Here is a 15,849-nt window from a genome sequence, read left to right as displayed (position 1 = left end):
TAGAATACTATTTATTTAAATATTTTTTGATGTTTTCTACATTTTCAAATATATTGATTTGAATTATAACACAGAATACAAAGTGTACAGTGTTCACTTTATATTTATTTTTGATTACAAATATTTGCACTGTAAAGAACAAAAGAAATAGCATTTTTCAATTCACCTAATGCAAGTACGGTAGAGCAATCTCTTTATCATGAAAGTTGAGCTTACAAATGTAGAATTATGCACAAAAAAAACCTGCATTCAAAAATAAAACAATGTAAAACTTCAGAGCCTACAAGTCCACTCAGTCCTCTTTCTTGTTCAGCCAAATGGCTCAAACAAGTTTGTTTACATTTGCAGGAGATAATGCTGCCTGCTTCTTGTTCACAATGTCACCTGAAAGTGAGAACAGGTATTCTCATGGCATTGTTGTAGCCGGCTTTGCAAGATATTTATGTGCCAGATGCGCTAAAGATTCATATGTCCCTTCATGCTTCAACTACCATTCCAGAGGACGTGCATCCATACTGATGACGGGTTCTGCTTGATAACAATCCAAAGTAGTGCAGACCAATGCGTGTTCATTTTCATCATCTGATTCAGATGCCACCAGTAGAAAGTTGATTTTCTGTTTTGGTGATTCGGGGTCTGTGGTTTCCGCATAGGACAGTTGCTCTTTTAAGACTTCTGAAAGCATGCTCCACAACTCATCCCTCAGATTTTGGAAGGCACTTCAGATTCTTAAACTTTGGATCGAGTGCTGTAGCTATCTTTAGAGATCTCACAAGCTCACAATCTTCTTTGTGTTTTGTCAGATCTGCAGTGAAAGTATTCTTAAAATGAACATGTGCTGGGTCATCATCCGAGACTGCTATAACATGAAATATATAGCAAAATGCAGGTAAAACAAAGCAGGACACATACAATTCTCCCCCAAGGAGTTCAGTCACAAATTTAATTAATGCATTATTTTTTAACGAGCATCATACACATGGAAGCATGTCCTCTGGAATGGTGGCCGAAGCATGAAGAGGCATACGAATGTTTAGCATATCTGGCACGTAAATACCTTGCAATGCCGACTACAAAAGTTCCATGCGAACACCTGTTCTCACTTGCTGGTGACATTGTAAATAAGAAGTGAGCAGCATTATTTCCTATAAATGTAAACAAACTTGTTTGTCTTAGCAATTGGCTGAACAAGATGTAGGACTGAATGAACTTGTAGGCTCTGAAGTTTTACATTGTTTTGTTTGAGTGCAGTTATGTAACAAAAAAAAAATCTACATTTGTAAGTTGCACTTTCACGACAAAGAGATTGCACTACAGTACTTGTATGAGGTGAACTGAAAAATACTATTTCTTTTGTTTATCATTTTACAGTGCAAATATTTGTAATCAATAATATAAGCAGTGTATATAAGTGAGCACTGTACACTTTGTATTCTGTGTAGTAATTGAAATCAATATATTTGAAAATGTAGAAAACAGAATACCAATTGAAATGTATTAAATATTTTTGGATTTTTAACAATGTGATTAAAACTGTGATTAATCACAATTAATTTTTTTTTAGTTAATCTCGTGAGTTAACTGTGATTAATCGACAGCTCTACTTTTTTACCTCAGGCAGGGGGAATGCAACTGCTGCAACACCCTGTGGCAGAATACAGTCTGTGTGCCTGTCTCCAGCACCTGTGGGGAGCCAACACTGTTGATGGCTCTGGCTGGCTTGCCCAGTCCTCGTGCTCAAGGCCTGTGCACAGAGATGCAACGTGTGGGGAGACAGCTCCTCCTTGGTCTCTGTCTCTCTCTTGCATCATCTTCCTTCCTTTTGCATGCATCCAGGGCAGATTCCAGTCTTGCCCTTATGAGCATCAGCTGGAATTAAAGCACAAGTTGTACTGTCCCTTGAAAAAAATGTCACTTTGGGTGCCTTTTTGCTATCAATAGACCTACTGTATAGTTACCACAGTAACTTCATATTTCTAAATCTCTGCGTTGTATAAAGAGCATACCCCATGTATTGTTGTGTTAACCTAGTGCTGTGCTTATGTGAATGTTTATTAGAGGAGGAGGGTGATGAGGAAGATGAGGATGTGATGGAAGGTGAAGAGTTTGATGAAGTCCGCACAGAGTCATCTGGTGAGGAGGAAGAGGTAGCTGAGAAAGTATCCCAGCAATCTCAGCCAGACTCAGAACCCAAGAGTACAACAGGAGACCCTCAGACTGAACCAGCCCCCTCACTATCACCAGGTGCCTCATTTAGTCAGGTAATTGCACCCAACCATTCTCCATCCTATCAGCTATGCTGAATGTTTCCTCCATTCTAGAGCACTATGAATGACCTAATCTGACCCGATAGATGCTGAAACATATGTCAGAAACATGTCAAAAATATAGCTCATTCAAGGAAGAAAGCAAAGATTTTACTGCCATTGTTTATATTCAAGCTGTGTATGTGTGTGAGTTCATTGGTTTAAAAAAACAACAACGGTGTTCTCTTATGTAAATCAAGGAACATTTGGTTATTAAGGCTTAAAACCCTTAAGAACTGACAACTCGATGCTCAGTTTTGTTGTTTGTTCTTTTGCTTAGTAGAAACTAACAGTTATAATAACTGAGGTGAGAAGTAAAAACATGTATACCAGAGAACTTCACCTTTAGCATGCCTTCTGAAGAGTTCATTAGCCATATTACCTGACCTCACTAATCTTTTGTTCCTATGAATGACATTTACCTTCCCTTGGTGGTCTTGTCACTGGGGTCGGGGATATCATTTAGAAGTTCATGTTTCCATGTTAGATACAGAGAAGTAAGGCTGCTTGTTATGAAATGGCAGCCCAAACATGTTCTGGATTTGAAATATCTTTATATTTGAAGCCATGTATTTAGGATATATTTTATATCTTTGTACTTTCTCTCCTGGAATACAATTAAAATAAAACACCAATGACTGATACTTTGTGAGATCTGCACCAAAACAATACTTGCTAATCTCCTTCAGCTATCAATATCAGCAATTAACTTACCAAGCAGGACAAATTCATCTCTTCTGCAGCTCCAGTTAAGTCCTTACTCCAGCACATTGACGGTAGTGCACAAACAAGGAAGCAAATAAAGAGTCCATGTTTATGGCAAAGTTCTGATTTAACAGTAGCAGAAGGGAGAGGGGGGAAATAAATGATCTAGATTTATTCCTTCTTTGATCTATTTGAGGGCTTACACAGGTTCATGCCTATTCTCTGTGGATATTCTTAAATCAGTTTAGAAATGGCATATATCTATTTAACTTGATTCTTTACCAACTTAATCTAAATCTAAATAAGCAAATTTAAACTGATTTCAGAGTGTTCAGATGCAGAGTTGCACTAATTAAACTAAACTAGTTTAACTAAACTAGTGCAACTTCATATGTAGACCAGGCCTAATTATAAACTGAACTGCCTCATAATTTTGTGAAGTCCAACACCTCCTGAGCTAAAAAGAATATAGAGACATGCTGGTCTAGCTCATTAGTAATTTAAAAAAGCCATTATGAGTTGATCAGACTGGCATGTGGGGGATGCAATGTGCAGGATGCTTGCAGTTTAGCTTTTTCCTGTTGGCCTAGGGGAAAGCAAAGTAAAAATGTTGTTATATCTAGTCATCTGTACTAATAGTACCATGCGGTCAAAACCTGCAGTTGACTAGTCTGGAAAGATGTTGATAGAGACGGTGGTGTTCTGTCAGTTGCTCCAGTCATTGATAAGGTATAATTACAGTAATCTATTATATATAAACAGTCGTGTGGTGGGCAAGCATTTATCTCTGTTGTCATTATAGTCTGTTTATTCTACCTGCTCACGTCAACAGAATCAATGTTGAATGATACAATTCTGTATATTTATTTAAAAAAATAAATTATTGTCCCAATCGCAAACCCAAGGAAGTGATTTAAAAGACTCCAATTGACTTCAGTGGGCAGTGGGTCAGACCCCACATATATGCTCTTCAATGTCTGAGGCCAGTACTAGAAGTTCTTATGCATTGTGTAGTATAGTTTAGCTCAGTGATTAAACAGAGATGGGTGTTCACCTGAGTATGAGCTCAGTTAACTCTGAGTAAGAACCTCCAGATTGGCACTTAGACATTTCTGTACACTGGATAGTTTTTAGGTAATATCTCAAAAATAAAGGACCTCATTCTCCTCTCAGACCATTTTTTACTATAATGTGACTTCATTGACTTTGGTGGAGTTATTCTTAATTTATACTTGAGAAGAGAATCAGGCCAAAGTGTGTAATGAAATTAATAAAAGGAACATCTCCTTCAGTCTTTTCTCAAGCAAGGTTCCCTCTGAAACTAATGGGAAGTTTTGCTGAGTGGGGCTGCAGGATTTGTATTTGTATTTTCCATAGATATACTATCCAAATGCTACACACTTTTGCTCTGTATTTCAGTTATCATTCTTTTGGACCTCAAACAATAAATTCTTTGCAGTGAGATAAAAACAAACCTGGCATGCAGAGAAATATGGGCTGAACACAGGAAGGTAACATAGTACACTCTGCTTGTGTGGTTTTTTTTGTTTTTACTTTATCTATCCTGATGAAGGGTGAGGTGGTGCCAAGTGGTGGTCGACAGACTGCAGAGTCTGAAACACAAATGCCATCAACAGCAGAAACCATCGATCCCTTGTTTTACCCTAGTTGGTATAAGGCCAAATCTCGGCAAGCAAGCAGCCCAAGTTTGACCCAGCTGAGTGATGGGTTGGGCCAAGTAGGGCCATCTGTTTCTCTGGAAATGAATGTAAAGAAGGCAGAAACTGCAGAAGCCGCAACAAGCAATGAGCGTGTACCTGGGAGTGGTAAGGAAACTAACACAACTGCAGCTACTTCCCAGGTTAGTGTTAATGATCTCTCAAAGTGTATTTGCATGCAGCCGGGGTCCAACTGGAATATAATATTGACGGAAAATTTGTTTTTAAAAAAATGCAGAGGCAAACCATTATCTCAGAAATATGGAAATACAACTCAGTGTGATTTCAATAAAGTCTGTAAATTTAATACATTTGATTTAAAAAGTATTGTGGGCCAGACTCTCAAACTTAGGAATCCACAGTGGTGTGCACATATTTGCTTGTGCCTAACTTATGTGGCAGTGCACCCAATATGTGGAAGCAAATGCCTGAGGCGCTCATGCATGCAGTCAGTTAGATGTCAGACACATGTCTAATTGGCCATGTCTGCATACATCAGGTATTTACACATTAGTGGCAAAGAAATCCATACAGTTACCTTCATGTAATGTTGACAATCTGAGTCTGTATGTCACATGCCATTTTACAACTATTGCATAGGCAGCTGTTGCTTCAGACTTATCTACTGTAGTTTTACTGCTGTATCTGTCACACATCTGGAATGTACGGTTGCTCTTGGTTAGCCTTTTCTCTATGCACAGTGGGCTATGCAAGCATCAGGATTCTTTTGTTTATCTGACAGCAATTCTAAAAGCATGGTGTGATTTAAATCAATTTTGCATTGTAAATAACTGTTCCAAAAGTTTTCTTTCAAGAGTGTTTACAATATGATCAAAGATCAGTATGAACATCAGAAATGCTAGCCCTGTATTAGCATATCACTATTATGACATCAATATTGATGGAATAATGGGATGTCATGTGTTTTTTATATTTCTTCTTAAAAGGACACTCTCAGAGTTGGCAGACCCCAAATTTGACTTTTTCCTCTCTGTTTGTTTGTAAAGTCCATGTAATTCTTAAGGGACCAAAGATTCATGGAGTGGAGCTGAGGGACATGTGAAAAATTTGCACAACACACATGCGCCTGCATTTGTATGTGTAAATTGGTTAAGGCCTAAATTTAAAAAGTATCCATTAATTTGGAATGTCTCCATTTCTGGGTGCCGAACTCAAGAGATGTAGGTTTTTGAAGATGTAGACCTCCTGTTTTTGAAGATTGCTTGTGTGCATGCTTGTGTGTGCCGTGTGTGTCGTGTGCCTGTGTGTGTATGTCGCAAATACTTCAGTGCTATGTTTTTTCTTAAAATTAAAAAAGAAAATTTAAAAAATCAGTGTCAGCAGTTTGGCGCTCATGAGCAACCCTACAACGATAAACCAGTGTGTGGCGGGGGGGGGGGAAAGATAAAGAAACAAGAGTAAATTCAGATATGGCGTACCGGGACAGAGCTCTAATGACTGAGGGCCCAATCCAATAACCATTGAAGTCAGTGGAAAGATTTTCATTGATGTCAGTCATAATGAAGTCTAAATTTGGCCTACAGTTTTCAGTGTTAATCCTTCCAGGCCAGGATTTTATTTGTAAACAAGAGTAGAATAAAAATATTTTTAAAATTATGAAATCTACCATGACAACGTTGTCTTAAGTGTGTTCCAGACAAGATGGCAAAAGCAGGCAATATTCAAAGTGGAACTTCTTGTTGCTGTTGTTTCAACAGAACTGTTACAAAGAATTAGGGCCCCATCCTGCACTCCACACTCAGGTAAAATAGCCATTTACTTACCTTAGTGGTTGATTTGCCTGTGTAAGGACTGTAGTTTCGGGCCTTTATTTATCAGGAGCAGTAAAATAGCAGAAATAAATGTTTCATATGACTTTTACTTTTTGGAAAACCTACTGCAGTGGCTTTCAAGCAAACCAATGAAGCAAACTGAAGCAATTAAGGAAAGAAGAATTATAAGAGTAAACAAGGGGGAAAGAATATTTTTTTAGATTTGTGACAATTCCTGATGGTTGCGAATCATTGTGTACTGGTTACCATGCTTCAATATCTGTTGGAAATAAGTATGATGCGTATGTACATTGCTGGAGGGATAGCAGGTGAGCAAATAATGGGGGTGTGGTTCTGGGGCTGGGAAGAATTATGGGTGAGATCCACAAAGGAAGGTGGGTAGTCATGGTATTGTAGGTCAGAAGGGTTGGTGGGAATGTGTTTTTTAGTGGAAGAGTGGTGAAGCAGTGCTGGAACTAAGAGAAATGGCGAGGTCATATGTAAAACGGCCTCTGCCATGTGGCAGTGATCATGTTAAGTAGGCAAACTTTAGTTTGTTTTCTGCCTGTGATTTTAACAAAGACCAATCTGGCATAGTTTCTAGAGTCATTGATAAACCAAATAGAGACTGGGTATTTTCATCATGTCCCTGTTTTCACCAAGCTCTTAAGTTAAATAATGACATGTAAAAGAATAACTGAAAAAAGTGTTCTGAAAACTGAATCTCTTCATCAAACCCAGCATTGACCAGCCCAGTTTACTATGACAACGTTAGTGAAGCATTCTTCTTATTTCCTCACAGGAGTTAGCATTCTGCATATCAGTTTTGGCTTTTCTTATCATACTGCATCATCTCTGGAGTCAGATTCAATACATGATTTTTACTTTAATGGGTAGGAAATGTTTTGTTTTACCATTAACTAACAGCTCAAGTAGTTTCTCTGGTGATGTTTCTAGGTGATTCATAAAGGATTTTTTCCCTTTCTGCCATCTAAAAAGAACCATGCTATCTTATAATACCTGCTGCCTAAAGCTTTTTCTCCTCACCCTCCCAAAATGCCATCCTAGAGTTTAATCCTGCATGGTTACAAATTAAATATCCCTCATTTAAAAAATGAGGGAAACCCTGCATCGAATTCATGGGCTCATATTTCAGTTGTTGTTAGGCATATCAGTAGCTATTTGAAACTATAAATCAATAATAACAACAAAACTACCACTATGTTTGTGATCTTTGTATAACCTAGTCATGCAAACTTACCCAATGAGTAGTGAGCTTTGTTACAATCTTAAAAGTATCACTTTGTATGAGAAAGGGATTTGTTTAGGAGCTACAATGCAGATGAAAGACTCTACATATAGATTTAAAATTCTGCTCCTTACCTGCTCATGACAGCAAACTATTTATTATGTGAAAGAAACAATTGTCATTCATAAGGTCAGAGACCATTTTGTCACAGATCTTTCTCACTTTTGTCCTAGAGGTTTTGGGGGTTATTTTGGTTTTGGTTTAGTTTTTGAGGTCCCTGAGGCTGAGTACTTTTGGGTCAGTTTCCCCGCTCTGTGCATGCATGTAACTCCTGTTGTCACTAATGATAAGAACACTACTGGTGAGAACAGATCCGTAATAAAATATCAAGTTGTACATTTTACAGCACTGGGCACTGGCCTGTTCTGGAAAAGGTACTAAGTCTTTGGACTGAATAGTTTTTTTGGCTAGTGTTATTTCTCACAGTACTTAAGGAAGGAAAATTATCTTCCTTTAGAATAACATGTGAGCCAGATTCAACCCTGCCAACACAGTAGGTATAATGTGTATCCTCTGCAGTGGACTGAGCCATTATTCCCCTGGGGGATTCCACCCCAGTATCCCTCTGGGTTTTCAGTGTGGGAGGGCAACAGGAATTCATTGAAACTGCTCATTCCCTTTCTACTCTGGCTATGTTCCTTCCCCTGCCAAAACTGCCTGTTTCTGGGGTGTTCTGCCTGCGGGTCCACTTCAGCAGATGGGAGGTTGCAGCTACTTTTCTCCTTTGTTACCTCCCTCCCAGTCCACATTTTGTTTCTGTTGTTCTGTGCCTGAGTTTATGCCAGGAGAAGCTGAGTATACCTGGGAATTCATCTGGTCCTGAAAATAACATGGAGCAAAATAATTCCTACCTGAGGCTGAAATATTTCTATTCTGTTTGGATGAGGGACTTATTTTGATGGGATTGTTTATAGAACCTGAAAATTTCCAGAGAGCTCTAGTGAACTACTGGTTTGCTGACAGACCACAGTATCAAAGGCCAGGTGGGATTTTGCAGTACTTGCTGTTTACAACCACCAATGCAGTAACCCCAAATGCCTTCTTGCCTGTCTTTCACTCTGGGGCACAATGGCTTTACACATGATTTGCAACAAATAAAGCAAGATAGAAGGTGACCAGAACATTGGCGGTGGAAGTCTTGGCAGAGCTTGAGCAACTGAAATTTTTGAAGCCTTATCCTCTTATCTGCTGTTAAAGGCACAGAAAGTGTTCTGTGCCTCCATCAAAGGCTCTGTGAAACTTGAACAGCAGACCTTTAGTGGCTTGCCTCTGTCCAGCAATCTGGAGCAATCAGCTATTGAGATTTCAGAGCAATACACTCAGGGGTCAAATGCAGCATCTTCTAGGTTTTGAGTTTCACCCAGTATAGCTTGATGCAGTGCTGAACTGTGTTGGGCCACATCACGTATCTGGATCATGTCTGTTTTGTCTGGTTCAGAACAGTGAGGAAACATTGGGCCCTATGTGAGAGTAAGTTGCCAGGTGTGCTCAACAGGGCACTGATTAAATCCTGTTCAATAAACTGTCATTCAACACTGATAATCTTGCAAGCTACTGACAGAGATTTAATCTCCCATATTTAGGAGTGATTACTGGGAAGATTACAGCAAAGCAATTCTGATAATATCTAGAGGGCTCATATCTCCTTGACTCTGGTTAGCCTAATTTCAGACATGAATATGGAAAACAAACAGATTTAGTAGCACTGTTGATGATCTCTTCCTAAAACTGAATAAACCATGTGGTGCAGGTCATATTAAATCTAGCAGCCACCTTTAATACCATTTAGCCATAAGGTATTGTTGATACAAATTCTACATCAGACTGGAATGGATGGATTAGCCCTTGAGTTGCTAATCCTTTACTCCTTTATGAATAAATGATCACAGTGGGTGATGTTGGGTAGTTTTTCTCCTACTCCACATGCCCTTTTATACAGAGTGCTGGAAGGGTCTATCTCATCTCTGCCACTATGTCCTCCTCTAATTATTGATAAATATATTGTATAATTCCAATGGAGTTAATGTAACTCATTGACTTTGTCCAGAATCTCATCAACTTAATCTATCCTTTCTGGTTTCTATCCATCGGGTTTTTGCTGTATTCCATTGATATTTAATCATTTCACAATGTTTCTTCTCAAGCCCCGCTACCTTTATTTCTAATAACTGAATCCCCTACAGCCCTCCCTAACTCTCATTGCTACTTACTACAACCCTTCCAGCATCTGGAAGAATTTTCTTGATGCATAAGTAATGGCCATCCTGCTGTGCATCTGCTGGAAGAAAGGGATCCCCTCCAAGACCAGTAACATTTTTTACTAATTCCTAAGGAGAGTTTGCCACAATCCTGACTGCTGCACCTGAGAAAGAGAAATGCATCTCTGAATAGACATACCCTATTAAAATAGACTGAAAGTAGTAAATTATACAACTTCCTGTAGGCCACAAATCATATCTGGATTTATTTATTTTTATTATAATTAGTTTAGAATAATTTCTGTATTTCACTTGCAATGGTCACCAACATAGTGTGGTCCAAAGAGCAGCAACCCGATCTCCCAAAAGCAAAATAAAGAATAGTTGCATAAATAACCAAGTAATTACATATGGATGATAAAATAGTTTTTATGCAAATGACCTTAGAGACCAAAATATCCCTATCCTTTACCCACTTCTTATGGCATGATTAAATAAATAGTCAAGGAGCCACGAGAGACCATATGCCCTGAGACCCCAAATACTGGAAACGCTGATAGCTTTCTGCATTTAATTATTTTTAATTTCAAAAGGTATTTCGAAAAAAATAAACCATAAGGAAAAGAGCATAATGTTATTCTCATACTTAATTTCCCATGAGCACAAATATGCTCTATGTATTCTTGTAATAGTATATTTAAATTTCAAAAACAAACAGAAATAAATGAAAATTAAATTATGTTCTGTACATTTCATTGAGAGACTCATAATGTCAGATTCTATTCAAATTACTACCACACCAGTGCATCTTTTAGCATAAATTATACAGATAAAGTACAAATGACAGCCTGTTTTGTGTATCAATATCTGCACTTCTTTCACAGTGCTGGAATTTCAGTATGTAAAAACCAAGTGATAATTCACCATTGCTCATGTTTGTCATACATGCACAATACAACATTTTACAGCGCTTATTAATGCAGTAAAGATCATGTATTCTTTAAACAGTTAAAAAGCTGGCATCTTTGTATTTTTAAATGATTCACCAAAGTAAATTTTTCTGTTTTGTCAGTAGATCATACAGGCAAAGATGAGTATTGCTGTGTTGTGTATATGGTCTTGGGTCCTTAATAAATAAGGTTTACCAGTCAGATCATAAAATGGAGGTCTTCATATATTAGCCGTCCCGTTCTTGAGTTTGAGTAAAAATTTAGGGCTTGTCTACACATAGAAGCAATTCTGAAGTAAGATAAGGTGTAAATTTAAAGTGCTATAGCTTTTGCGGAATAACTCCCTATATAGACACTCTTATATTGGAAGAGTCCACACACACAGTTTTTCCACAATAACTATTCCAATCAATTTCCTTGTGTAGACAAGCTCTTAGTCCCTGGTCCAGTGAAACAAGTAAACAGTTCCATTAACGACGGTGCCTTCAGTGGGAGTACTCATGTGCCCAAAGTTAAGCATAAGCCCAAAGTACTTAATTAAATGCTTTGCTGGATGAGGCCCTAAGTAAGATCCTTAGGATTTGGCCCTGGAGATGGGCAGAAAGAAAAAACCTGGATACAAACACCTCTGAAATTGGGAGTACTGTATTCAAAAGTCTGCACTTGGTTCCAAGTTTTGTGAACAGGTCCTATATATCTCATATGCCAAACCAAAAACTTGATCCAAATACCAGGGGCACAGGCTTACCATGTTATGCAGACAAAACTACACAGGATCGTTTCAGGGGACAAGACAAGATGTCATGTTTATTATAACACAGTTTGATTTATGACCAATAACTAATATCTAATACCTATGTATACACACACACTCACACACACACACACACACCCCAAGTGTTCTGCAGCTGCTACATAGTTACCAGTCCTGAATGTAGCTTGAGTTCGTGGCTTGGGTTCGTAGCTTGTGGTGGCTAACTGGCCAGGAAAGCCAGCACAAGGAAGAGCTGGGTCTCTGCTGGGCATGCACCGATGCCCTTCAATGTTGGCTGCAGAATGTTACCCTCCAAAGTCTTCCATCTCATCCATCCTTTTTGTAGGCTTTAGTTTGAATCCAGAGTCTATAGGACTTGCTGTGTCACGCTGCCTCTGGGTTCGGTGTGATTGATCATCCGTCAATTACAGACATGACTTTCAGCCTGGGACCTGGCTTTGATGTTTCTTCAGTTGTACTTTTGTTCTTTTCTTTTTAGGGTGGACTCTTCTTGCTTTGTCAGGGCTGTTGTCTGCATCTTCAGCCGTTGGTATTTACACTTTATTTCATCAGGACAGGCTGGGGCTGGAGGTTGATTCCATCATCCATACATACCTCATTCACACATCTAAACTAAACTAATAAGATTACAGCAGGATTTTGCAAAAATGAAGGTTGCAGCAAGCTTTTACAAAATGGAGCGAGCATTTTAAAATGGAGTTTGGGACAAGTTAAAATGGAGTTTGAATTACAGTATGGACAAGTGTAAGGAATGGCAAACAGCAAACAGAAGTTCCAATATACACAAGTATAATGAATGACAAACAGAGAGCGGAAGTTACAATGTTGAAACAGTGCAAGTGTCAGTGATTTAAGCAGCAATTGGATTGCAAGTGAAACTCAATTAGCCAGTTATTGGGGTCCCTGGTTTTATGAATGAATGTAGTTTCATTTATAAAACTTTACTTATGAAGTTATATTAATAAAGTGAACAATTAAAAACAATTTCATTGATCAGTTCTACAACCTAAGGCCAAACATTTTTAAAGGTTGGTGTCTAAAGTTAGACGCCTAATTCGCCGTTTAAGCACCTATATAAGTGCTACTTATTTTCAGAGGTGCTGTACGTCTGCTGCTTCCACTGAAGTAAGTGCTAAGTACTTCTAAACATCAAGCTACTTATTTATGTTACTAAATATGGAACTAGCTACCTAACTTTAGGCAAAGAAGCTTGACTTTGGGGATCTAAATTCTCTCCCTTGATTTACTCATGCAGATATCAGATAGCTGATCCAATCCATGCACTTCAGGATCAGTGTCTGTCTGAGTCTCTGGTTTCTCTAGTTATTTTGTCTCAGATGAGGTACAGAGTACAATATTTTGTAGTCCAAATGAATTACTTACTAGCAACACGTCATAGAGCCAAGAGTCTAAAAAAATACCATCATTCAAAGGGACTAAACCACATGTGTCTAGCTGAAAAGGAAATTCAAGTTAAATCATCCACAAACCATACTCGATTTCATTTCCCTTTGCAGTCAGTATCTACAGTGCTGTAATTCTGTGAGGATATAACCTATAATAAAGATTGAGCTGTTTGGAGAGAGAAATGATAACTGAATGACGTATGTTATTCTTGTTTCATGTTTCTTGTTTAAAATTTTCCGTTACTTGGTTGTAACCTTATGCTATCTGCTAGAATTAACATAGGGACATTTCTCGCTGTATTCACACACTTGTAGTTATATTTGCCCCAGTTGCTGAATACTTTTATTTCTTTCAGCTGTGGATCCTCAGTATATTTGCCCATGAGATAGTATTAAATCAAATGTCAGCGAGGTCTGTAATTGACTACATTTTAGCTAATTGCTAGTCATGTAAAAGTATTTTAAATATGCAATATAGATAGAGCATGGACAAAACAGATTATTAAAAGAAATGTGAAATCACACACTGACTTACTGCTCCTATACATCTGGTTTTCAGTTGTATTTATGTACTCTGTGAAGGGGCATTTCTAAATTTCAGTGTAGTGATCCTTTAGAATTATTTTAGCCCTTTATTTTAGACATAAATAATTTTCTCACTCTCCCTTCCCCCCAATATCAAGACTCAATCCTGCAAGCCTTGCTCACCTCAATAGTTCTTTTGAAGTCTATAGGACTACTATTGTCAGTAAGACTTACTTATGAGAGTTTAGCTTTGGAGGACTGGATCTTATGCAAAAAACATCTAGAGGCAAAGTCTTCCTCTCAGTGCCACATGATATCTTAGAATCATAGAATCATAGAATATAAGGGTTGGAAGGGACCCCAGAAGGTCATCTAGTCCAACCCCCTGCTCGAAGCAGGACCAATTCCCAGTTAAATCATCCCAGCCAGGGCTTTGTCAAGCCTGACCTTAAAAACCTCTAAGGAAGGAGATTCTACCACCTCCCTAGGTAACGCATTCCAGTGTTTCACCACCCTCTTAGTGAAAAAGTTTTTCCTAATATCCAATCTAAACCTCCCCCACTGCAGCTTGAGACCATTACTCCTCGTTCTGTCATCTGATACCATTGAGAACAGTCTAGAGCCATCCTCTTTGGAACCCCCTTTCAGGTAGTTGAAAGCAGCTATCAAATCCCCCCTCATTCTTCTCTTCTGCAGGCTAAACAATCCCAGCTCCCTCAGCCTCTCCTCATAAGTCATGTGTTCCAGACCCCTAATCATTTTTGTTGCCCTTCGCTGGACTCTCTCCAATTTATCCACATCCTTCTTGAAGTGTGGGGCCCAAAACTGGACACAGTACTCCAGATGAGGCCTCACCAATGTCGAATAGAGGGGAACGATCACATCCCTCGATCTGCTCGCTATGCCCCTACTTATACATCCCAAAATGCCATTGGCCTTCTTGGCAACAAGGGCACACTGCTGACTCATATCCAGCTTCTCGTCCACTGTCACCCCTAGGTCCTTTTCTGCAGAACTGCTGCCTAGCCATTCGGTCCCTAGTCTGTAGCTGTGCATTGGGTTCTTCCGTCCTAAGTGCAGGACCCTGCACTTATCCTTATTGAACCTCATCAGATTTCTTTTGGCCCAATCCTCCAATTTGTCTAGGTCCTTCTGTATCCTATCCCTCCCCTCCAGCGTATCTACCACTCCTCCCAGTTTAGTATCATCCGCAAATTTGCTGAGAGTGCAATCCACACCATCCTCCAGATCATTTATGAAGATATTGAACAAAACCGGCCCCAGGACCGACCCTTGGGGCACTCCACTTGAAACCGGCTGCCAACTAGACATGGAGCCATTGATAACTACCCGTTGAGCCCGACAATCTAGCCAGCTTTCTACCCACCTTGTAGTGCATTCATCCAGCTCATACTTCCTTAACTTGCTGACAAGAATACTGTGGGAGACCGTGTCAAAAGCTTTGCTTGATTCTAACATGCTCTCTTCACCAGAATGAACTTTTATGGACCCCAACTGCTACCCTAAAACAGGCCAAAAAAATCCTGTAAGATCCTCAAGGCAGCTCTCAGCTCCACTATTCTGCTCTCCCTATATGAATAGATGCACATAGCATCATCATGAAAGATATGCATAGAGGGAGAACAGAATAACAGAACTTGAGCTCTGCCCTGTGGATCTGAATATCCTTGTATATAGCTCTATAATAAGACCGATAGATGGATGGATAGATATATAATATATATGAAATGTCTGAGCTGAATGACCAGAGGGATCAGTTCACTGTAAGTGATATTCTCTCCTATGCAATAGGCATGTGCACTGCTTAAGTGTTAATTAAACCCTGTTTTGAGGCTCCTCTCTACAGGGCTGAATTTCAGTAGTGCCTTTCAGTTGTACAGCAAAATCAGGAAATATCAGGTGTGGAAGACTCATAGGCGAAAAACACTCCAAAAAGTATGATTCTGCTTCTCTCTGACTTTATTACAGAGATGGGTCTTAGTTTTAAAGTTCAGGTCAGTGGCCGTTTGGTTTTGAGATTTAGTTTAGGATGATTTCTTCTAGATTTCCGTTTTGCACTTTGCTTTTATGCTTACTGCTAGATTTCGTTTAACACATTCAAATAATGCAGGAAAATACTGACTGATCTTCTTTTAGCATCTCTGTTTCCCCTTGCTCCTGAGAG

The 15,849-nt window shown here is 38.9% G+C and overlaps 1 protein-coding gene across 12 annotated transcripts in view; it reads left to right on the top strand.

The window, feature by feature from the left end:
- Positions 1 to 15,849, top strand: part of TRIM55 (tripartite motif containing 55) — a 65,726-nt gene that overhangs the window by 25,342 nt on the left and 24,535 nt on the right. For 8 of the 12 annotated variants that reach the window (XR_012666964.1, XR_012666965.1, XM_075125162.1 and 5 more), the window contains 2 exons: positions 2,059 to 2,261; positions 4,585 to 4,872. Coding sequence is in view for 10 of the 12 variants with exons in the window: in XM_075125162.1 (XP_074981263.1) it covers positions 2,059 to 2,261; positions 4,585 to 4,872 (491 nt within the window). In the remaining 2 variants the exon portion in view is untranslated. Of the gene's footprint in view, positions 1 to 2,058; positions 2,262 to 4,584; positions 4,873 to 7,303; positions 7,395 to 15,849 lie in introns of all 12 variants that reach the window. The other 4 variants (XM_075125166.1, XM_048840819.2, XM_075125165.1 and 1 more) reach the window with 2 other exon arrangements.

This window comes from Caretta caretta, chromosome 2 (assembly GCF_965140235.1).
Source record: "Caretta caretta isolate rCarCar2 chromosome 2, rCarCar1.hap1, whole genome shotgun sequence".
Taxonomy (NCBI): Eukaryota; Metazoa; Chordata; order Testudines; family Cheloniidae; genus Caretta; species Caretta caretta.
Note: the sequence above shows the minus strand (reverse complement) of the source record. Positions and strands in the feature narration are given on the sequence as shown.